This window comes from Copadichromis virginalis, linkage group LG8 (genome assembly GCF_057382275.1).
Source record: "Copadichromis virginalis isolate Kocher_CV1m ecotype Utaka linkage group LG8, C_Virginalis_male_GT1.1, whole genome shotgun sequence".
Lineage (NCBI taxonomy): Eukaryota > Metazoa > Chordata > Actinopteri > Cichliformes > Cichlidae > Copadichromis > Copadichromis virginalis.
The window spans coordinates 32,062,244-32,085,210 of NC_140625.1; the positions used below are offsets into that span (position 1 = coordinate 32,062,244).

A 22,967-nucleotide genomic window follows, 5' to 3' on the forward strand; every position below is an offset into this window, starting at 1 on the left:
CTTTTTATTTACTCTGAACCTGTTTAAAGAAGGTGACATGAGTCACGCGTGGACACTGATCGCAAATCATTCCTGCTGGGCAGCGGCATCTATGGAAGCCTGCTGATGCCAACTGAATGAAACAGCTGACAGCCGTCATCAGTAACACCACTTTAAGGTTACCATGGTGATGATGTTTCAACAGGTGTCCACCTGCTTTAAAAATCACGAGTGTCCCAGATGTTTGTCCACAGCTCTGTGGTTTCCAGGTGTTACAGATGTGTCGGTGAAGCGAGGTAAAAAGAAACGCAGCGTTTCTGCTCAAACTCCTGGGTCAAGTTTAAAGGCCGGCTTGAGGACACTCATCTCACTCAGACGATTCTGGATCATAAAGGTTGGATCTGCTGGTTTTGGGGAGACCGCACTGGAAGGAAAGAGTTTTCCTGTGAACACTGTGGCTCTCTGACCATTTAACCCTGTCATGCATGAATTGTGACAAACTCAATCAGGATTCTTAAGTGTTTTTATTCATCTTTTCCTGCCTGTAGTTGAATAAAAACACTTAAGAATCCTGATGTTATTTATTTTTATTCATCTTCAGGAAGGAAAAGATGAATAAAAATACTTAAGAGTTAAATAACAGTAATTACAATGAAACACAACATACAGCTGTAGTAACAATAAACGTCCAGTGGGTGGCAGACTGTGGAGTGACCCATCAGTGTCCAATGCAGTGGTTTATGTGCAGGTATACCATCAACTCTGACACAAATGCAAGCAAACACCAGAACCTCTCGCCATAAGAACAGTTTCTTCCCCTCTGCTGTTGGACACATGAACAATAACCGTATGACTGTTCCCACCACTAACACATGACCCTACGCTGTGTCACTGCATCATTCCATGTTTGCACTGATCACCACCTGCACTCATGTATATATCATGTATATATCTATCTACTTAGCACTTTTAATTCTTATTCTCATTTTAATTTTCATGTCTATTTAAGCTTAATTTATAACAGTATTTATAACAGTATGTTTGCACTGAAGTACCGCAGCAATTTCCTAATGTTGTAAACCTGCTCAACATTTGGCAATAAAACCTTTCTGATTCTGAAACAGCAGCTGTGACTGTAGGGACCACTATGGTGAAAGGGTCAAATGGATCGGGGCGATCGTGGCTCAAGAGTTAGCAGCTCGTCTTGTAACCGGAAGGTTGCCGGTTCGAGCCCCGGCTCGGACAGTCTTGGTCCTTGTGTCCTTGGGCAAGACATTTCACCTTCCACCTACTGGTGTTGGCCAGAGGGGCCGATGATGCGATATGGCAGCCTCGCCTCTGTCAGTCTGCCCCAGCGCAGCTGTGGCTACACCTGTAGCTGCCTCCACCAGTGTGTGAATGAATAGTGGTATTGTAATTTTTCATTTTTAATTAAAACCCAGCCAGGATGCACGCCCCTCCCCTCCCTGCTTCCACTGGAGGTTTCTTCCTGTTCAAAGGGACTTTGTCCTTCCCACTGTCACCCAGTGTTTGCTCATAGTGGTCATCTGACCGTTGAGGTTTTCGCTGTATTATTAGGTGTCTTTATCTTACAGTAAAAAGCACCTTTAGGTGAATTCTGAAGGTGCTAGAATAACAGATAACCAGCTGGTAAAAGAAAACACACGTATAACAGCGTGGTGTGGTTGAGTTTATAACATCAGGTCAGACTCTCCGTGACTTTAACATCCGCTGTTAACGCAGTTCTACAAAGTTTCTTCCTGGAACTGCAGATGTAGGACGAGTGCCGGAAATAGTTTTGTACTTCGGAGAATCCTGACTCACACCAACGACGTTAAGTTCTTAGAGAACAAAGACACTGTTTGCAGTTCTTCAAAACACAGTGTGTTTTCAGGTGAGTTCACCTGCATCCAGCGCTGAGCCCACGTGTTTGTACGACACTTCAAAGGTCATCAGTTTGACTTTCATGTTTTGTTTTTTTACCTTTTTAGCTTCTGACTGCATCTGAAAACTGAATTTTTAAATCATAATTTAAAAAATTATTTTTGAATCCTAATGTTTTCGGTGTGTGTTATCAAAGGTTTACACAATCAGTCGTCACTTTAACTGACTCGTTTAAGTGTTTTACTCAGTTTGGGACAGATTTTCAGATAAACTCCATCATTCATGTTAGATTGGTAAAAAGGATCTGCAGAGTGAGCTGTGAGCTTTCTCTTTGTGAGGCCACAGGAAAGTACAGCTATGAATCAACCATCATAGCCAGCTAGCTGTAAGTTAACTAGCGAGTTTGCTAATGTAACACAGTGGATATGCTAACATTAAAACCAACCACTGAAGGATTTGTACATCTTTAATACTTTCTGGGTATTACAGAGCGTTATTGTAGTTAACTGAACTGAAAGTGGGCTGAACAAATATTCTAGTTAACACAAACACTAAATTTCATGTGCCTGTTATAAACTTATTACCACTGATTAGATTGGCATTGTGACCCATACAGCTCACTGACATATTGCTGATGTATATCTGCTGTAGTGCGAGGCACCATGTAGCAGAGACGTGTGGTTACTCATCAATAAGATGTCGTTTTGCTGTCACAGTTCTGACTACCTGTAACCTTCCTCATAGACGCAGCGAATCCCACTCAGAGGGGGATTCGTTTATGCTACCCAGGTAGAGTCGCACAAAGAGAGAAAGCTTCAGTGAAGCGGAGGCTGGCGACGTTGTCCCAACCTCTTGCAGAGTGAGCAAACTACATTAACACCAGCAAATCCCTCTCTGAGCAGGTCGCGCAGAGTTGGAAAGTCAAAGATAAGCTGCGTAAAAACGACTTTATACCAATGAGCAAACATGGTTCCACTACGTTGGTGCTACCTTCAGCCACACAGCACATATATTTCAGTGATACGTCGCTGCACCATGCTGGATGAAGCACAATTTACTGACTACATTCCTCTGAAACGCTGGAGTCGAGGGACGGAGCGTGCTGTCTGGATTTATGGCTTTATTATAAAGTTAACCTGAAACTGGGCTGAAACATATTTTAGGTAACTGTAAACTTAATATCGCTGCCACACATCACTCACTAATATCACCCACCGCACTCAAACAATAACTGAAACTAAAAAGAACAAAACCTTTTCAAAACATAAAAACAATAAAACTGGAAACTAAAATTTCTAAATAAAATAAAAATCATAAACTTCAGCGTCTTGTTTGTTGTTGGCATGAATGAGCCTCCGTACATCAGCCCACTGTCTGACCTTCATCTCTTCAAAGTGTTTAAACAAGCTTCATGACGTCACGGCTCCACGCGGTGCCTCCCCCTGACGTCACGTGGAGTCTTTAGGAGACTCGCGCCGGTCAGTGGCTCAGAGACGGTGTGCGCGCGCGTGTATCAGCATGAGGAGCGCGAGGACGCTGCGGCAGGTCCAGGTGGCCGTGACGGTGCAGCGGAGCCTTCATCACCAGCATCCTCCTGCGCGCTCCGCGGGGATCGTCGGAGCTCCTTTCTCCAAGGGACAGGTGAGAGCGCGAGGACAGGCTCCGCGTGCACTCGTGCGCGTGTAATCCTCCAGCTTCTCCTTCTCTGTCCGCTGCAGTCCCGAGGAGGCGTGGAGGACGGACCGGAGCGGATCCGAGCCGCGGGCCTGCAGAGGCGGCTGCAGCAGCTGGGTGGGTCCGGTGACGTCACCGGGAGACTCCAACAGACGTTTATTTTTGTGCTTTCATACAGAATCACCTTCATGCAGCAGCAAATGTAATGACAGCAGGTAAAACTGACCGGAAGTTACCGTTTGAATGATGAACCGCCCTGTGAGCATCACCGTGGTTCCCACTGTGCCTCACAGCAACAAGGGCCCGAGTTCGACTCCGCCGTGGAGTACGTCCACAGACATGCTGTGAGTGGGGACAGATCAGCTCCCACTCACAGCTGTGTCTCCGCCTCTCAGCCTGTGGTAGCTGAGATGGACTCCACAGGTGTTCTCACCTGTTCACACATCAGGAAGCTCCTCCTGCAGCTGTGACACATTTCTGTTAAAAATCATCCGAGCACCAGAGTGGCAGTTTGCCTCTGCAGCATCTGGACAGATGTTTAAGAAAGGCTGACGTTAGGTGGAGCGCAGCCGGCCCAGTTAGTTATCCGTGTTGGTCGTCATTCCCAGTTAAGGAAACATTGTTTTTGTTGAATTAACAACTCAGAAACTTCCTGAGTTTCTCCGTTTCGTCAGTTAATGTTCATCCAGAGCCGAGTAATCAGTGATGAGAAAATCCACAAACGTTTGATTAATACATGAGCCTGAGCGGACCGCGGGCTGCACCAGGGACAGAAAACCCCACAAAGCCAGGTGGGGGCACAGAGCTGTGCGGCCCGGTATTTTAACCCCGTCCATCAAAGAGGCAGAATGAAGCTTTAAAATGTTTCTGCTGATTATTGAGAGCAGTCACTGATTTCCTCCTACACAGAGGGTCAGATCATCCTCCCGTGGCCAAAACATTAAACACGGCCCATAATTAAAGTACAACAGCTCAAAAAATCAAAATGACACAAGATCCCGAACAAACAGAGACGATAAAAATAAAATAAAGAAGCTCAGATAGTCAAAATAAAATAGAATAAAAGTAGAAAATAAATCTTGTATCTTGTCTTTATGGTGGGTTTAATCAACTACAAAGTTTACAGTTAGATTCAAACAGCTGTGCAGCTCAGTAACAGCGACAGTGTCTGATTTTTAATATTCAGAAACCATCGAATCGTCAAACAAACTGGAGGCGGAGCACGCCGGCGTTTCCACTTTCAACAATTCATCTGAATGAATCTGTGACGTCGGTAAAACATTAACCTTCAGCACAGTTTGAATCCAGAAAAGGTGTTCAGAGCTGACCTTCAAATAAAGTGTTTAAAGTCTGATTCACGTAACGCTCCGTTTAAAAAACTCCGTAAAAATCAGAGTTTGGTGGTTTTTCCTTCAGCTGATTGTGAGTACGCAGGTAACACAGTTTCACTGACACAGTGAGTTCAGGAAGTGTAACGTCCTCAGAGGAGGTCACTGTGCACACGCTCAGTTTCATTACTGGAACAGCGCTGACCTTTATCCACGAACAGCAAACAGTAAGTGTTTACAGGTCCACATGGGTCAGTGAACGCCTCATTACACCGCTGCCTTCTTCCCTGAACGTCTCGCTGTTAATGTTCACACAGAGAGCATGCTGGGAAACGCCTCCGCTGGTAATGTTGAACAGTCAGTACGAGGAAACCTGCAATGATTGTGTGTGTGTGTGTGCAGGCTGTGCAGTGAAGGATTATGGGAACCTGACGTTCGAGGACATGTCCCGGGACGAGCCCATGGGCTTGCTGAAGAGCGTGAGGGCAGTGGGTGCCGCCAACCAGAAGCTGTCACAGGCGGTGCGAGCGGCGAAGGAGGATGGGCACACGGCGGTGGTGCTGGGCGGAGACCACAGGTCAGTCCACACAGGAACAGGAAGTCAGGACGTAGGTTCCAGGTGTCGGCTCTCCATCGACTCGCTTCCTGTTTGTGTTTTCCGTCCTCAGCCTGGCGATCGGTTCCATCCACGGGCACTCTGCGGCGGTTGGGGAGCTGAGCGTCGTGTGGGTGGATGCTCACGCCGACATCAACACGCCGCTGACCACGTACACGGGGAACATCCACGGGCAGCCGGTGTCCTACCTGCTCCACGAGTTGCGCTCAAAGGTGATCTTAGCAACAGAGATCAGCATCACGCCGTCACACAGAATCACTAACCCCTCCCCTTCCTCACCAGGTTCCCGTCTTACCGAACTTCTCCTGGCTGAAGCCGTGTGTGTCCGCCGCCGATGTGGTCTTCATCGGGCTGAGAGACGTGGATCCAGCAGAGCAGTGAGTGCACCTGAGTCCATGCAGAGACTCACCTATTTCTTACGCCCCTCTGACCAATCAGCTCGTCCCGAAGCATTTTGGAGATGATTGAAATGAAATCTCAATAAAAAATTTAAAGAAGCAAAAAGCTCTGAAAGGTCAGCGACCTCGCTCTGGTCTGAGGGTCACCAGAAGTTCATTACCTGCGTGTACCTGCCGGCAGGCTCTAATCCTGAGGTTTTCTCCTCCTCAGCTACATCCTGAAGATGCTGGGGGTGAAGACCTTCTCCATGAGTGAGGTGGATCAGCTCGGCGTGGCCCGCGTCATGGAGGAAACGTGTGATTACCTGTCCGCCAGGTGATGCCTGCATGAAGCCACCAAGGTGTGATAGTCTGAGCGAATGTTAAAGATGCTTTGTGTCCTTGAACAGAGGGAAGAAACCGATTCACCTCAGCTATGACATCGATGCCATCGACCCCTCTGTTGCCCCAGCAACCGGGACGCCTGTAGTTGGTGGACTCACCTACAGAGAGGGCGTCTACATCACAGAACACCTGTGTCAGACAGGTACGAGTCAGAAACTCAGGGGAAAACAAACCCTGCTCTTCACAGTAGAAACGTGTTTAGTGTAAGCAGCCACATTAGCTGCTTACAGTAAACACAACAGCTCTCACTTGGTGTTGGCTCTCGCTGCGGTAGAGTGTCACTTCCTGTTCCTGTTCCAACGCACACTGGTTTAGCCAATCTTTGGGGATTAGGGCTGACAGCTGTCCCGTTTTAGTGTCTCTTATTTGGCAGTTAAAAGGTTGGCAACCCTATCCTGGTGTGAACACGTGAACCGTGCTCCTGGGTCCAAACTACTCTGTGTTTATTAAGGCTGTTGTGTGTTTCACATGTTTTAACAGTTTGTATCTTGTTCTATTTAATCTGAACAAACCCCTAAAAAGTCAGTTATCGCTGTCGGCCTCTCTGGGTTTTTATTACCACCTTTCAGCAGCACATTTTAAAGCTCAGTCTTTAAACCCTTACGATGTAACTGCAGCCCAGCAGCAGTATATGAATGACTAACCTCGTATTGTGGATGGATGATCTCAGTTGTTCTCCTGACTGAAGTTTGGTCCTTTTACAGCATCCTGCCATGCGATTACATTTGTTCCCGACCACCGAGAACACTCACGTTAACTTTTATCGAGTGGAAAAAGTTAGCGTTCATCCTCCAGCTTCACTGTGTTTAAGCTAACATAGCTTTGTCGCTTCTCTCCTCAACAACAAAGAGCAACATAGTAAAAAAAACGGCACCATCACAATAAACTAGCTAGCAGTAGATATCAGTAGTTACTAAATAATAAACGATATTGTGCAGCACACAAGATAGACAGCGCACAATGTGCTTTGAGGCAGCAGCCAAGAAAGCTGTAGTCCGCGTCTGTGAATACCCGTGTGTACACCTGTGTGGATCAGCATGCTTGCATTCCAAAGGTTTCTCCATGTAACAATCTGCTAGAGGGTGTGGGGGGCCACAGCCCCGTCCTCCAGGGCATGAAGCAGGTATGGAGGAGCTCAAAACTCCAGACATCCAGAGGCCCCCAGAACACAAGAGACCAAGTGAAGGAAACGGTTTCCAGGGCCTAATCCGTGGATCGGCTTCCTCCGAGGCGTGGACGTCTATCAGCAGAGAATGTACCTTCACCTATCAGCAGAGAATGTCCCTTAGTCTGTAACACAGTCAAATATATTCTCAAGTAATATTCAAGCATGCCATTCAGCGTGTTAGTACGAGCAGCTCGGGAGCAGCTTGGGAGAACAAGAAAACAGAGACTGCTTCAGGTTGTCTTCCCAAAGTGACTCAACTTTATTCACAAGTACAACAGTTTATATAGAGGGTAAAATTCATGAGACAGCAGATTATCAGTTTAAACCAGTACAGACCAAGATAAGGCAGCGTCTTCCTGCCCTTGGGTGAAGAAGCATCCTTTGTGTAGTTTATTAGTTCAGCTACAATTGTGATTATCTCAGCGACATATTTTCAAGGCACAAAACGAAGAGTTCTTTCATTAGTGAAATCTGAAACAAACCATTTGGCCTTCAACAGGCGTCTAAAAGATTAAGAAACTAATGTAGCTGAGGGAGTGATCTCTGTGGTATTTCAACCTTGTACCAGCCTGTGATTCTCACACATCAATTCTTGGGTCAAAGAGAAAAATAACTAAAACAAAGGGGCCTTATTGAATGACAGAGTTTTCCTGCATAATGTCACTATAAAACAATATCCAGTAAATGCTACCATGGTACTAAAATACCTAACACCAAGGAAGACCAACAGAGGGGCAGCTGCGCCACTGTCCCAGAAAGAGCTGAGGAGAGTCCCAGATGAGGGCTCACTCAGCAGCCGCGGAGCAGAAGCCAGGGGGGGTTGCAGTGACGCGCCCGTGAGCTCCGCCGGCAGCCAGCCGTGCCTGAGTGACCGAGCCCCAGGCCGAGAGGCCGGGGGCACCCCACCTCCGAAGTGGCCCGAGCGAGCCCCAGGCTCCAGGCCCCGATAAGCAGCCATCAAGGAGTGAGCCGGTGTGTACCTGGACGCCCATCCCCGGACACAAAGAACAACCAACGCACCGATGTCTGAGGGAGTCCGCCACTGGCAGGGGAAGTGGTGGTAGGGGGAGATAGGCCTCCAAACCTTGGAGGGCCTGAGATGTCCCCAGAGAGGTGGCGTCTGATACCCAACCTGACATATAGACACAGACATACAGGCACACACAGATACAAACATCCATTCCCACCCTCATGCTCTCATATGCACTTACTCCACACTCAACCAACGTGGAGACAGACATAAAGAGATGCTGTACACACGATCACACTCCCCAAGCGTACTCTACAAACCGGGTCTAGGTACCCCCGCCCCTGGAGGGGGGAACTGCACCCAGACCCAGGTGGTGTTACCCTTTTCCCTGCGGTGGGGGGAGGCAGACCGCCCCGACTCCGCAGCAGCAGGGAGGCCCCACACTCCAGACCGCAGTCGGACAGCCAACTCCGTCTCAGTTCTGCTTTTTAAGTTATCATCATCCTCAGCTTGTGCCACGTTAAACCTTCCTCCAAACCCTCTAACATCCAGTAAATCATTGCCTTGAATTAAGCACTGTGAATTAAAATGCTGCTCTCTTTAACATTCATTCAGCCGACTGTTCTCACTGCGGACAGCTGGACATTATCCTCTTTGACATTTTGACACCAGAATAGTTTCCAAGCCATGTTTTAGCTCAGTGAGATGAGCAGCTGTTCTCAGAGCAGGAGGCGCGGGTTCAAATCCTGCTTATGGCAACATTTTCTTCAGTTAACACTTCAACTGTTTAAACTCTTTCCCACACAAATTTCAGCTTTTTCACCTCTTTTTAGCAAAACTTTCAGTTTTTCACTACTTTTCAGCACAAATTCCAGCTTCTTCAGCTGTTTTCAGCAAACTTCAGGTTCTTCACCTCTTTTCAGCAGATAATTCTGCTTTTCAGCTTATTTCAGCAGATTCCACTACACAGCATTCACACTGCATTTTCGCAGGAAATGCATCTTTTTCTAGTTCTTTATTCTTCTACCTTATTCTAGTTGCTCCGACCTTTGCTGGTTTCCCTCAGTTTCAGCTGATTTTAACCATTCAAACTTTAAACTGTTCTGCTCCTTCTGCTAATGTCTGCTATATCTTTTGGTGATGATAACTTTTATACTTTTTGAGAAATTAAGCCTTTTATGCCATTTTTTGGCCCATTTTACTGAATAGGACCACATTATCAGTGTGATCACCAGTGCTTGCAACATTTTCTTCAGTTAACACTTCGATTGGCCAAGAAATATCTCAAGACTGGTTTTTCTAAGGTTTTATGGACTGATGAAATGAGAGTGAGTCTTGATGGGCCAGATGGATGGGCCCGTGGCTGGATTGGTAAAGGGCAGAGAGCTCCAGTCCGACTCAGACGCCAGCAAGGTGGAGGTGGAGTACTGGTTTGGGCTGGTATCATCAAAGATGAGCTTGTGGGGCCTTTTCGGGTTGAGGATGGAGTCAAGCTCAATTCCCAGTCCTACTGCCAGTTTCTGGAAGACACCTTCTTCAAGCAGTGGTACAGGAAGAAGTCTGCATCCTTCAAGAAAAACATGATTTTCATGCAGGACAATGCTCCATCACACGCGTCCAAGTACTCCACAGCGTGGCTGGCAAGAAAGGGTATAAAAGAAGAAAAACTAATGACATGGCCTCCTTGTTCACCTGATCTGAACCCCATTGAGAACCTGTGGTCCATCATCAAATGTGAGATTTACAAGGAGGGAAAACAGTACACCTCTCTGAACAGTGTCTGGGAGGCTGTGGTTGCTGCTGCACGCAATGTTGATGGTGAACAGATCAAAACACTGACAGAATCCATGGATGGTAGGCTTTTGAGTGTCCTTGCAAAGAAAGGTGGCTATATTGGTCGCTGATTTGTTTTTGTTTTGTTTTTGAATGTCAGAAATGTATATTTGTGAATGTGGAGATGTTATATTGGTTTCACTGGTAAAAATAAATAATTGAAATGGGTATATATTTGTTTTCTGTTAAGTTGCCTAATAATTATGCACAGTAATAGTCACCTGCACACACAGATATCCCCCTAAAATAGCTAAAACTAAAAACAAACTAAAAACTACTTCCAAAAACATTCAGCTTTGATATTAATGAGTTTTTTGGGTTCATTGAGAACATGGTTGTTGTTCAATAATAACATTATTCCTCAGAAATACAACTTGCCTAATAATTCTGCACTCCCTGTACAGACGCAGCCTTTGGGGAGTGACTGCAGCACCCCACCAGCCGAAGAACTCACGTTAAAGTCTTTATGCGCCTATAAAACGATCAGAGGAACTGTGCGGTCACATGATGCTGAAGCTTCCTGTCAGTGACGCTGCCTCATTTTCAAACTGAATTAACTCCAAAATCCACAACATGAACACCAGCTCATTACCCCCACGTGCCACACTCGCCCTCACATAACCAGGAAGTTACCACAAATGTGCTCTTTGTCTCTCTGCAGGTCTGCTGTCGGCGGTGGACCTGGTGGAGGTGAACCCTCTGAGGGGCCAGACTGAGGAGGATGTCCGCTCCACCGTCAGCACCGCCATCGATCTGCTGCTCGGCTGCTTCGGACGCGTTCGCGAGGGAAATCACCTGCCAGATTACCGCCTCCCCGAGCCTTAACACGGGCCTCTCTGACCGTGCCGCACGACACCAGCACAAAGGGCCAATCGGAGTTCTCCCTGCAAAACTACAATCCCACAATTCCTGCTGTTTTCTGCCTTGAACCAAAGACGTTGTCTTCCTGTGGGTGGGGTAGTCCATCGCTGATCAGCTGATCGATCGTTTTGTTTTTGATTATTAAATTTATACGTTTGAAGAGTGTTTGTTTCTTTTTTTAAACACGATAAATGGTCGCCATCTTTAAAACGCAGCAGCACGCTGCTGAGGCAACGCTGCCGCCAGAGAATAACGACAGACGCCATTTTCTTACTTCTCCTGGGTTGCAGCAGCATTTTATTCTGATAAGAAACGTGTCTTACATCAGGTCACTGCACAGGACATCATCCAACACACAACAGACACACACAAACAGGAGTGAGGGTTGTCACGGAAACGGCGTGGAGCAGAAATTAGTAACTGCGCTCAGAAATAAGCTAACAGGGTTAAGAGGAGGCGGCGTGCTTTGCTTATCTGGAGTTTGACCTGCAGCATCTGAACGACCTTACGGTTAAACCTCCTCGAACGCTCACGCTATTGGTGGAAACGGAGGTGTAACCATGACGACGGGTGGACAGCGCAGAAAAATCCACTTGGACTGAATTTGTGAATCAAAGAGCCTCAGATGTTCTGCTTTTCAGAATAAAAGCATGGCAGCTGAAGCGTGGAAGAGTTTCCAAAATAAAACCCACTTTGTCACGGCTGAGGTGACATGAATCAGATCAGGAGCAGGAACTCGGCGACACGTTTCAGACTTCAAAAAGAAACAGGAAACAGAAAAAAGAAGGTGCAAACATTTTAAAACTTTTAAACGAGGAATTTTTAAAACGCAGATGAAAAACAGTGAAGAGGCGTTCACACGAATCCTGTCAGAAATCAATAAATACGCAGCTCAGTTTCAGCTATGATTGTCTCACAGAACCACACGATCGATCGTCGTTCAGATTCGATCGGTTCTTGCTTCTGGTTGATTCCCGTGATGACGAGAGTAATCTGATTCCTCGCCGTCTTTGTAACAGTCGTGAAGGTCAGGGAGTGACACGGGTGACGGAGCGTTTCTCGGTCTGTAGCGTCTGACTCGACTCATGTTAGCGACCTCGGGCCAAACTCCATTCAAAATTTGTCACATTTAGCGCTCCTTCGTTCCACTCGCTGGTTTAATGGGCAGAACCGTCGATGGAACAGAATTAAATCAATCAGATTTTCTGCTTTTAAGTCAAAGCTCACGAGATTTCAAACATTCTGGATCCAAAAACCCCCAAAAAACTTTATTCGTCTTTAAACGAACCTCTCGTGCAGCGTTCTTTGTTCTCGAGAAGTTTTAGCTCTCAGGCTGAACACCTGGACAGGTACGGACGTCTGAACGTCAGCGTGATTCTCGTTAAAGGAGAAATGAGTCAAACACACACACACACACACACACACACACACACACACACACACACACACACACGCTGTAGAGAAAAATAAGCGTGTTGGATCACATGTGCAGTCACACTCTGCGCCTGCAGGCAGGAAGCAGAGGAGGAAGACGGCTGAGCTGGAGGAGGAAGGTCGGTCGTCAGTCGGTCTCGTCGAGGCTGCAGCGCCGCCTGAACTCCTGCCCTCGCTCGTGGATCCATTTGTTCGATACTGCAGGAAGAAAGAGTTTCATCAGAGCCTCGACAAACGCCACGAGTCTGAGCAGCGTGAAGGTTTCTCCGTCTTTCTCATCAAATCTGAAGCTTTTCATGAAGCTCAGTCAAGTTCGTTTCATCTGAAACATCAAACACCAAAAATCCTTCAGCAGTCACGTGAGCTGCTGCAAACACACCCAGAAAACATCCAATATTCATCAATCAACACAAACATTTAAAAATAAATCAACTCCAACATAACAACGAAGCTTTTAATGACCCAAAACAGTTTTATATAACTGACGGGAGTTTGGATTTGTTCTTTTATTTTACTTATTTTTAGAAAATAATTTTTAAAAGAAATTTTTTTATGTCAATCATCACCAGGCGTGAAAATCTGAAAGTATTTTTACTTGATGATGATTTTGTGTGTATTTATTGTTTTACTGTGCACGTGTGTGAATATGGCGCGATGACCTCACCCCACTTGTTTCCCAGCAGCACGGGGCAGGCGGCGTGTCGGGTCCGATAGTCTCCTTCTCCGCTTGGATACAGGTTGTACCAGAACACCGCCGTCCCCTGGAGAAACACGGTCACATGACGCGTCACATGACACTGCGTCAGATTACTGAGAAGCAGCGCCCTCGTCTGCCCGCCTGTTTCTCAGTTTGGTTTATTAAACAGACTTGTTTCTGTGATGATGATGATGATGAAGAAAGTGAGTAGTTGAACCTTTTTGGGTTTCACAGCAGCTCCGATGTCAGTGAAGACGGTGGCGCCCCCTGCCTGCACGTCGGTCATCTGCAGCGGGAAGGAGGAAAGCGTGAGCGGCAGCAACACACACGCACATGCACACACACACACACACACAGCAGCACTGACGTAAAGCAGCCACGTGGCGATCCGGTTGCCCGTGCCCAGCTCCTCGAATGCGTCCGGTTCGTCTTTCTGAAACAGGAAGTGCACGGCGGTCAGAGTAATGAAAATTCATTCACTCATTTCAAAAAACTGAACTTTGTTAAAAGTTACAAATAAATAAATCTACAATACAAATACACAGATTGGATCTATTTAGTTGATTTTAATGAAATGTGTCCAACATGGATCCATATCTGTTATTGATCGTTTTCCGTCTTTCAGCAGAAATAAAATGCTGACAGAAACAGATTCTCATGTATCTGGTTTTATTTACCCGTCCGAAGTCGAAGTGCGGCTCGTACTGTCCCCCCAGGCCGTAGTTAGCCACCTGCATCAAACACAGCGCTTAAAACATCAGAGGCGCCAGACGGTTAGCGGCGTTTGAACTCAGGTGAGGCGTTACCTGCAGGTCCTCGGCCGTCTTCACGTTCAGCCCCGTGACGTCCTCGATCAGCTGGTTGATTTTGTCCACCACGGGATGCTCGTACGCTCCGAGCCAGGCGCTGAGAGGACAGAGAAGACACAGAGTCACCGCCGAGGTCACGAAAACAGCACAAACCGGCGCACGGCGAGGAGACGGCAACGAGGAGGGCGGGGAAACAACAGACAGTTTCTAAAGCAGCTCCTCTATGAAAAAAACGACATTTACAGAGCTTCACCGCTGACGTTTGTGTCATTACAGCCAGCTGAACGTTAGAAAAGCATGAAGGAGGAGACTCCGCCCCCGAGACGGTGGTGACCACAGGCTGTAAATAAAGATGGACGCCCCAAAAACATTTATATCGTGACTTCAATAAAAGCTGAAGCGAAGTCACAAATTTACTGCGGAGGAAAAAAACTCGCACGCTCACTGATGGATCCAGGAGTTCACACGCGGCTTTACAAGTCGGCTTGTGATTGGTCGCTTGTGACAAAGCCGTCCGGAGCGCTGCACGTGCGGCGTCCATCGTTACGAACAGCCTGCGCTCCGCCCGGGCCTGAAGCGAGTGACGTCCTGCTCTTACCTCTTGGAGACTCGGTAATGGGCCGTGGTCAGTTTGCCTGTGTGAGGGTCATGCACCGTGGCACGTCTGAGCTACTCCCAATTATAGGTTAATGCAGAGAGACAGAGAGAGGACAGAGAGAGGGCGGTCACTATCCACACGCTGCAGTCAGGGAGGCAGCACGAGCTTCAAACGCCACATAAGGCCACTTCATTAGGTACACGTGAAGCCCTGATCTGCTTTGGCGAGTTAAAGAGCGCCGAGTCCAACCCAGAGCCAACAAGGTACCTAATGAAGAGGACATGGAGTGCACGTGGTCAACCTTCAGGATGTTTGACAAGCTGCTTTAGCTCCTCCCTCCTTCAGACAACTTTCCTCTGATTGGCTGCCCCTCACAAACAGAAGGTTATGGGATCGATATTCTGCCATAATTGAAACTGAAAATAATCTCAGTTGATGTTTCACTTATGAAGTCACTACACCAGCATCATACACAAAACACGCAGTAACATTGCAGTACCTGCAGTAGTTTTACAGTAACTACTGTAGAGAGTATTTCCGTGAAGCTGACGCACTGACAGGTCAACAGACTGTCTGACTTCAGAACTTTATTTTGAAACGTTTGCAGACTCTTGTTATTTTACGTAACAATGTGCAGGTAACAGTGAGAAGCACAGGTATGAGACAAGAATCCTCCTGCTGCCTCCACGAAAACGTTAAAGCGACATCGAGAGTCTTAAATGTTTGACTTCCTGTCCCCGAACGAGCAAAGAAAACAAGCAGAGGCTCGAATCCCAGCGAGAGCAGAGCCTGAAAGAAGACGCTCAAAGTAGCTGTTCCTGCAGCGTTACAGGACCTTCTGATATCTCCTCTGATGTGGCCTTTTACACCTGCCCAGGTGGGACTGATTGAGCTGATGACAGTTACAGCTGTCTCTCTGTGCTGCAGCGCCCCCTGGTGGGAGGACAGCGGTAAAACAGCTGCTCATGAACATCTGCTTTATTATTATTAACCATTTCTCAGCAGCAACAATGTGAAACTACAAGTTTATGGAGATGTTTCAGAGCTTACAGCCCATCATGGACGTTTAAACGTTTCTTTCAAGCTGACTGTGTGAAAACTGGATTTTATAAAACTGAAGTCTTTTATGTTTCAGACTGTTGGGGGGCGTCAGCTGTGATGATCGGAGGCTGGAAGTCTGTAATAATAATGCCGATTCTTCTGTGACGTTTAAATGAGAATTCCACTTTGGAGGAAGGAACATTTTAATTATTCGTTTGTTTGAAGCGACTCGTTGCCTTTTCTGCTCTCACCGGGACGGCCGCCATCACAGAGGGGGGAGGACAGGGTGGTGTTGGGGGCAGAGAGGTGAGGTCCACCCCGCGGACGCCGCCTCCTGCCCCAGCAGCTCTTACCTCTTACTGATGCGGTAGTGGGCCGTCTCCAGCACGCCGGTGACGGGGTTAGAGATGGTGGCTCGACGGAGCTGTGGAGCCAATCGGCCGACAGTTACAGGCAGACACAGAGCGACGCCCGGAGCACCGACTAACGCCGACCGACACCGACGGAGGAGCCGCACCACACAGCCGCACAACCTCGTGATCCTCTCCACCCACCGCCCGCCCGTCACCTTTCTTCCTCGGTCACTGACGAGGCTCAAACTACAGTTTTGTTTTTGATGTGTTTGAAAAACAAACGAAATTTTTTACTTTAAATAATTTTTTTGTTTTCATGCAAATATTTTTTTCTGGCTTTAAATTAATTGTTTCAGTTTTAGACGTTTGATCCTGATTTTGTGGGCGTGTATCAAGAGGTAGGGGCGGGGCATAGATTAATGATTGACAGCACCCGTGTCACGGGGTTACAAGTTAAAAATGAGCAGTTGCCGCTCGCTGACAGGACGCCGCCGGCCAACAGGAAGCAGTTTGTGATGATGGATGTTTGAACGCTGCACTGAGGTGTGAACGGGGATTCGTTCTAATTTCAATATAATATATTTCATTTCTCTACAGAGCTCATCGCGGCTTAACGACCTAGCAGCCAATCAGATAACAGCATTCACTGTTGCCGAGGTAAATTTTGTGCATCCACACGATTGACCTGAGTTTCTGGGTGTTTGAGCTGAAAGTGCTCGCGCTGCTCTTCTTTGCTGTAAACCGTGAACCGAACATCAACACGACCGATCGGCAGTCGAGCAGCGAGCCGACGTAACCGCGAGCAGACGTAACCGCGAGCCGACGTAACCGCGAGCAGACGTAACCGCGAGCCGACGTAACCGCGAGCCGACAGTCAGCCACAAAAACGAAAACTGACAGTTTAGAGTCGCGGCGACACATCAGGCAGCAGTCATGTTCTCATCATGACTCTTGTCCAGTTTTTAACATCCCGACTGCTCTCGATTAGTTTTCCGACACTTCTGCGAGTTTCTTCTTCGAGGTCATTTCCTCTCCATCCTTTGATAAGCTCCACCTATTGGACTCTGTTGGGTCAGGTTGGCGGGGGAAGTAATAATAAACATGTTTTCATAAAAATTTTAATATACAGCGACTTAACGGGGAGCAATATTTCTGAATACTGATATTTAGCCCCGCCCCTTGCGTTGGTAAAGCACTAATGGCGTCCGACCTGGGATAAGCTCTGCAGCAGCGCGTGAGATAAAGATGCTCGGACTCACCCTGGGCTTGGCCAGCTCTTTCACCTTCTCCATGTCTTTCTCTGACACGATGTTGTGGTAGCGCACGATGTGCGGGCTGTCCCACTCGTCCTCCTGCTGCACCGGGCCAATCACGTACCGCGGGTGCCGGTTGTTGTCATAGTAGCGGCAGAAGAGGCGGCTCTGCCTGCGGGGAGTCTGACAGGAAGCAGAGGTTGAAGTGACGGCGATAAACGACTCTCAGAGGTGCGCTTGTTTCGCTCGCCTCACCAGCTTGATGCCTTGGCCGCGACACAGCTGCTCGTACTTCTTCCTCTCAGGCAGGTAGTCGTCTTTGCTCTCCCTCCTCTGCCTCACCTTGCTTTCCTCCTCCTTCTCCTCCACCTTCTCCACCTTCTTCTGTTTGGCCAGCTGGTACTCAAAGTATTTCAGGTTCCCGTTGGCTCGCTGGTGTGTCGGATCTAACAGGCAGAAAAACAACTTCAGGTGAGTGAGATCAACAAATCTGCACACAAGCGCTGAAGATGTGAGAAGAAGCCTTGGACTCTCTGGAAACGCAGCGTTGCTCCTTTTTCTAACTCTTTAAAACAACAGCAGCACGTTTGCTGACTGAACTGCCCGTCTGCAGGTACTAACCCAGGTCCAGCAGCCTCCTGGTGAACTCCAGCGCTCTCTCCAGCTCCCCCTGCTGGTACACGGAGTAGCTCAGGTAGTCAAGGACGGTGACGGCGTCCACGGCGCGGGACGTCTCGCCCTGGTCCAGCTGCCTCAGGGCCTGAGCCATCCACAGCTCGGTGTGGTAGTAATCCGCCTCCGAGTACACCACCTTCCCGAGGTCGTAGCAGTCATCCACGGTCAGAGTGCTCCAGGCGGAGGAGGTGGAGGACGATCCTGAGGAGACGAGAGAGAGCAGGAGCATTTACAACTCATGTTCCTGTTATTAAAGCGCGAGCTGGAAGGTTGAATCGTGTAAATGACTTTCAGACACACGACCGAGAGCTCAGAAACATTTGTGGTCCTTTTCCTCCTGAGCGCCGTCTTCTCTAAACTCGGACTGAAGAGCCCGCTCTGCCCTGTAAAGCAGAGCAGGTCCCGGTTCACAGACCTGGGAGCTCTCCGGTGGAGATGGCGTTGGTGTCCAGCTGGTAGGTGTCCTGCAGTCTCATCAGAGCTTTGGCCGCGCCGGTCTGGTCGTCGTCGTTGGGGAAGTACTGCCTCTGGATGGTGAGGTTGGAGATGAACACTGAAACACCACAGAAGAAGAAGAAGGAGGACAATGAAAACAAGGAAAAAAGATTCTGTGTCCTAACGTCCAACAGCTGATTTCTGCGTCGCACCATCAGACACGTCGGTGAGCACCAGGCTCTCCAGCTCCCCCCACTCCGTGTTCAGCCTCTTCATCAGCTTGAAGGCGTTCACCGGGTGACCCAGGAAGCCTTCGGGGTCCTGAGTGGCAGCTGCCGAGAGGACGTCCAGTTTGTCTGCCCACCTGAACACACACACGGCACAGGTAAGAGTGTGTCGCAGATCATGACAGCAATGTAAACTTAGTTAGCTGCCCCCCCCCAACAAACTTGAGATTCTGTTCCAGGATAACAGGAGGCGGAGCGTTTAACGGCGAGCAGCGACACTCACTTTTTGATCTGCTCCAGTTTGCTCTCCTCCGCTCGGATGTAGTCCTTCAGGGAGGTGACCAGGTCCTTCTCCGTGAACAGCAGGTCCGTCATGTGACCTGTGACAAAGAACAAATTAGCGCTCACACACGCGCTCAGCAGGACTCCACGCTACGATACAGAGCGGCCAAACTCACCGATGGAGGTGAAGAAGTCGTGAGCTGAGCAAGAAGTGAAGACGAGGAAGTGGATTAACCACCACCCACAGAGCGCCATCGTACCTGCACACACGGGCAGAAACCAGGCGTCAGTGCTGACATCACACCAACGCCAGACGTTGAAGCGTTACAGGTACTGATACTGAAGTCAGAGCGCTCAGCACACTCACAACAACCACAAGCACACAAAAACATCAAGACACGCCCACACGCACGCTCTGTCTCCCGTCACAGGTTGAAGCAGTGACGTGTCTGAAGCTGAAACGTGGCGTCGGTGCTGCTGAGGGGGAAGCCGTCATCCTGGGCCTGTGAGTGACACTGAAGCGGAGCCAGGAGAGGACAAAGAAGAGTTCTGACCTCGTGCTGAAGAGCATGAAACACACCAGAGCTGTGACCACACACACACACACTCTCTGGCCCAGTGACAGGAAGTCCCAAACCAGACAGCCAAGAAACCAGACACCACTTCCTGTGACTGGACACTTCTGCTTAAAGAGCTCCATCTGCCCTTCTGCGCCTCTCAACAGGTCAAAGTTCACCTGGAGGGCACTGCAGCTGGGGCCAAAGATCACCAGAAAGTCTCTGGAAGGTGAGGGTGAGACCCTGAACGAGGCAGAAGCAGCTTTGCATGATTCACTCACAGTCAGCCTTCTTTGACTGAGTCTCAGCTCACTGAACACCTGACACACCTGCAGCGGTGCAGCTTTGTGACGTCACACAGGTCCCAGAGTGTGGAAGGCTGTGGTAAACGGAGTGTTTGGAGCAGCTCTGAGACAGTACGTGACCGGCCACTTTTATGACCACACAAACCCACCAAAGCCCCCTTTACTGTGACTCACCTGTGCTGGGCTCACCTGTGCGCAGTCTCGTTGGCAGACAGACTGTCTCTGTTCAGGTCAGAGTAAAGAGTCGGAACCGTAGAAGTTTCTGGATAACCGGAACCGTCACCTCTGTCAGCTTCCGGTGAGGACCGAGGGTTTCTGCTCTCACCGAGTTTGTGCCCGAGAACAGCTTCAGCTTCAGCGCAGACTCGTCTCAGCGATCCTCACAGCCAGGCTGGCAACACAAACCTCCTCCTCTTCCTCTGACGACGTCACCGCGGCTCTGCCCCGCCCCCTGCTGGACCGGAGGCGCCCTGCGTCAGATTTTCATCTGCAAATTACTGCGTGATGACGTCAGAGCCACCAGCGCGTTCATCTGCATTTACTAATACTAATATAACGCCTAAAGAATTCTCAATAGTGTTCGATGCCATCCCATCTGGTCTGTCCATGTTACACAGATGCTCCCACAGTGCTCCACTACAGGTCACTCCCCCGGATGTGTTACATTCTTCTCTTGGCAATGTTTGCTTTTCCTCTCATAAGTCTATAAATACCAAAATAAGATCTCTCTTTCAGGATGCAATGGTCTCTGTTCCATCAGCCATATTTTATTCGGCCAATTTTGTAACAGATATTGAATGGAAAAAAGTTTGGACTTTACCACAAAGGTTTTTCTTAACAAACAAAATTAAAGAGATTTCCTTTAAGTTGATTCATAAGTTTTACCCTACCAAACAATATTTGTCCAAATTTATGGCTGAAATTTATGAAGCGCCTTGAGGCGACTTTTGTTGTGATTTGGCGCTATATAAATAAAATTGAATTGAATTGAATTGAAATAAATGTAAATTGTACCTTCTGTCAAGAGCAACCTGAAACAGTTTCTCATCTGTTTTGGTCATGTGAGTAAATTTACATGTAAATTCTGGAAGGATTTAAACAAGTTTATTACTGACTCTGTTCTCCCTAATCTTCAACTATACTATAAGGATGTTATCTTTGGCTATTATACTTTTAAAGACAAGGACAATGATGCTTTCTTCTTTATAAATTTGGTTTTATTTTTGGCAAAATTTCATATACACAAAAGCAAAGTCCTCGGCAGAAAGCCTGAACTTGTACAATATATAAGGACAATCTCCTCATCAAAAAACACGAAGGCTCTCAAGACTGTTAGCAGTTTCAGTCGGTTACAGATGTTAACTTGATTTTGGCTCTTGCAAACTTTGTTTATTTATGTTCCCCTTAATTTATTTTATTTTTTGTACTCACTTTTGTCTCACTGTCCTTGTCCCTCTTTCTGTTCTTCATTGTACTACCACAATGTTATCTTTTATGTGATCCCTGTTTTACTTGACAACACGTACAAATATCGCACACAAAAAGTTTGTGTGTCTGAAGAAGAATGATGTGCAAAAGCACAGCTTCAAGGTGCTTCTATGTACAGGTGAGGAAACATTTAACCTCAGCGCTGAGGTGGAAATGTGGCGCAGGAAGTGTCAAAGGTCACGGTTTCAGTTCATCTTATGAACATGAATCAGAGGCTGTGTCCCAATTCACGGTCTGCACGCTTGAAGTACGCGCACTACGCGCACTACGCGTACTACGTACGGTGCGTCCTATAAGTACGAGAAGTGCGGAAGTGAGAGGCTTGTGAAATGGGACGGTATACGCTTCGTCGCGCTGTTCAGGTTGCCTAGCAACCATGATACTAACCGCGAGACACGTTACATACAGCTTTGTTTGACAGAAATGAAGGAGAAAAATGTTTTGTTGGTCATTCATTTTTGTCATGACATCACTTTGATTAGTTGAGTATCTGAGGCTGAGACCACAGGACTGTAAACATGATTGTTGGGCTTCATGTCTGTGCTGAACAGTCATTTAAGAAGAATTATTATTATTATTCATTTAAGAGTAGTTAGTAAATAACAATTAGCTGATGTTGTTTATGAGACTAAAGTCATCTCACTGTGGTAATGTAAATATAATATGGCCAATATTATAGTATTGTCAGATTGATTGAGATATATATATATATATATATATATATATATATATATATATATATATATATATATATATATATATAAATAAATAAAACACCCAGCACGGTTTATCCTTCAAGCTCGGGTCCTCTACCAGAGGCCTGGGAGCTTGAGGGTCCTGCGCAGTATCTTAGCTGTTCCCAGGACTGCGCTCTTCTGGACAGAGATCTCCGATGTTGTTCCCGGGATCTGCTGGAGCCACTCGTCTAGCTTGGGAGTCACCGCACCTAGTGCTCCGATTACCACGGGGACCACCGTTACCTTCACCCTCCACATCCTCTCGAGCTCTTCTCTGAGCCCTTGGTATTTCTCCAGCTTCTCGTGTTCCTTCTTCCTGATATTGCTGTCATTCAGAACCGCTACATCGATCACTACGGCCGTCTTCTTCTGTTTGTCTACCACCACTATGTCCGGTTGGTTAGCCACCACCATTTTGTCCGTCTGTATCTGGAAGTCCCACAGGATCTTAGCTCGGTCATTCTCCACCACCCTTGGGGGCATCTCCCATTTTGACCTCGGGACTTCCAGGTTATACTCGGCACAGATGTTCCTGTACACTATGCCGGCCACTTGGTTATGGCGTTCCATGTATGCCTTGCCTGCTAGCATCTTGCACCCTGCTGTTATGTGCTGGATTGTCTCTGGGGCATCTTTACACAGCCTGCACCTGGGGTCTTGCCTGGTGTGATAGACCCCAGCCTCTATGGATCTTGTGCTCAGAGCTTGTTCTTGTGCTGCCATGATTAGTGCCTCTGTGCTGTCTTTCAGTCCAGCTTTGTCCAGCCACTGGTAGGATTTCTGGATATCAGCCACCTCCTCTATCTGCCGGTGGTACATACCGTGCAGGGGCCTGTCCTTCCATGATGGTTCCTCGTCTCCCTCCTCTTTCTTGGGTTTCTGCTGCCTGAGGTATTCACTGAGCACTCGGTCAGTTGGGGCCATCTTCCCAATGTATTCTTGGATGTTCGTTGTCTCATCCTGGACTGTGGTGCTGACACT

At 47.7% G+C, this 22,967-nt stretch overlaps 2 protein-coding genes across 4 annotated transcripts; one reads left to right on the forward strand and one right to left on the reverse strand.

Annotated features, from left to right (window-relative positions):
* The first annotated feature begins 3,327 nt into the window (after positions 1 to 3,327).
* arg1 (arginase 1) lies at positions 3,328 to 11,255 on the forward strand. Its single transcript, XM_085467167.1, has 8 exons — positions 3,328 to 3,504; positions 3,582 to 3,654; positions 5,268 to 5,442; positions 5,534 to 5,693; positions 5,764 to 5,858; positions 6,091 to 6,195; positions 6,269 to 6,405; positions 10,896 to 11,255. Exons 1-8 carry the CDS (start codon positions 3,382 to 3,384, stop codon positions 11,057 to 11,059), a joined length of 1,032 nt encoding a protein of 343 aa, XP_085323293.1. The 5' UTR covers positions 3,328 to 3,381; the 3' UTR covers positions 11,060 to 11,255.
* A 120-nt stretch (positions 11,256 to 11,375) lies between these two features.
* On the reverse strand, positions 11,376 to 21,513 carry LOC146704098 (prolyl 4-hydroxylase subunit alpha-1-like). 3 transcript variants are annotated; one of them, XM_085467166.1, is made up of 15 exons: positions 19,951 to 21,513; positions 19,076 to 19,159; positions 18,901 to 18,997; positions 18,603 to 18,754; positions 18,371 to 18,508; positions 17,902 to 18,156; positions 17,536 to 17,726; positions 17,287 to 17,463; positions 14,634 to 14,704; positions 14,033 to 14,132; positions 13,904 to 13,957; positions 13,594 to 13,659; positions 13,444 to 13,512; positions 13,194 to 13,290; positions 11,376 to 12,727 (listed from the first exon to the last, which is right to left on the reverse strand). In XM_085467166.1, exons 2-15 carry the CDS (start codon positions 19,152 to 19,154, stop codon positions 12,657 to 12,659), a joined length of 1,617 nt encoding a protein of 538 aa, XP_085323292.1. In that variant the 5' UTR covers positions 19,155 to 19,159; positions 19,951 to 21,513; the 3' UTR covers positions 11,376 to 12,656. The 3 variants fall into 3 exon arrangements, with proteins under 3 accessions (XP_085323292.1, XP_085323290.1, XP_085323291.1); XM_085467164.1 differs by having other exon boundaries at positions 19,936 to 21,513; XM_085467165.1 differs by lacking the exon at positions 14,634 to 14,704 and adding an exon at positions 16,028 to 16,098 and having other exon boundaries at positions 19,936 to 21,513.
* Between the last annotated feature and the right edge of the window lie 1,454 nt (positions 21,514 to 22,967).

Coding starts and splice junctions, on each gene's coding strand:
- arg1 (XM_085467167.1), top strand. CDS start 3,382: ATGAGGAGCGCGAGGACGCTGCGGCAGGTCCAGGTGGCCGTGACGGTG. Junction 3,505..3,581: donor CTCCTTTCTCCAAGGGACAG/GTGAGAGCGCGA, acceptor TGTCCGCTGCAG/TCCCGAGGAGGCGTGGAGGA. Junction 3,655..5,267: donor GAGGCGGCTGCAGCAGCTGG/GTGGGTCCGGTG, acceptor GTGTGTGTGCAG/GCTGTGCAGTGAAGGATTAT.
- LOC146704098 (XM_085467166.1), bottom strand. CDS start 19,154: ATGGCGCTCTGTGGGTGGTGGTTAATCCACTTCCTCGTCTTCACTTCT. Junction 17,727..17,901: donor CAGGAGGCTGCTGGACCTGG/GTTAGTACCTGC, acceptor TCTGCCTGTTAG/ATCCGACACACCAGCGAGCC. Junction 13,660..13,903: donor CGCACTTCGACTTCGGACGG/GTAAATAAAACC, acceptor TTCCTGTTTCAG/AAAGACGAACCGGACGCATT.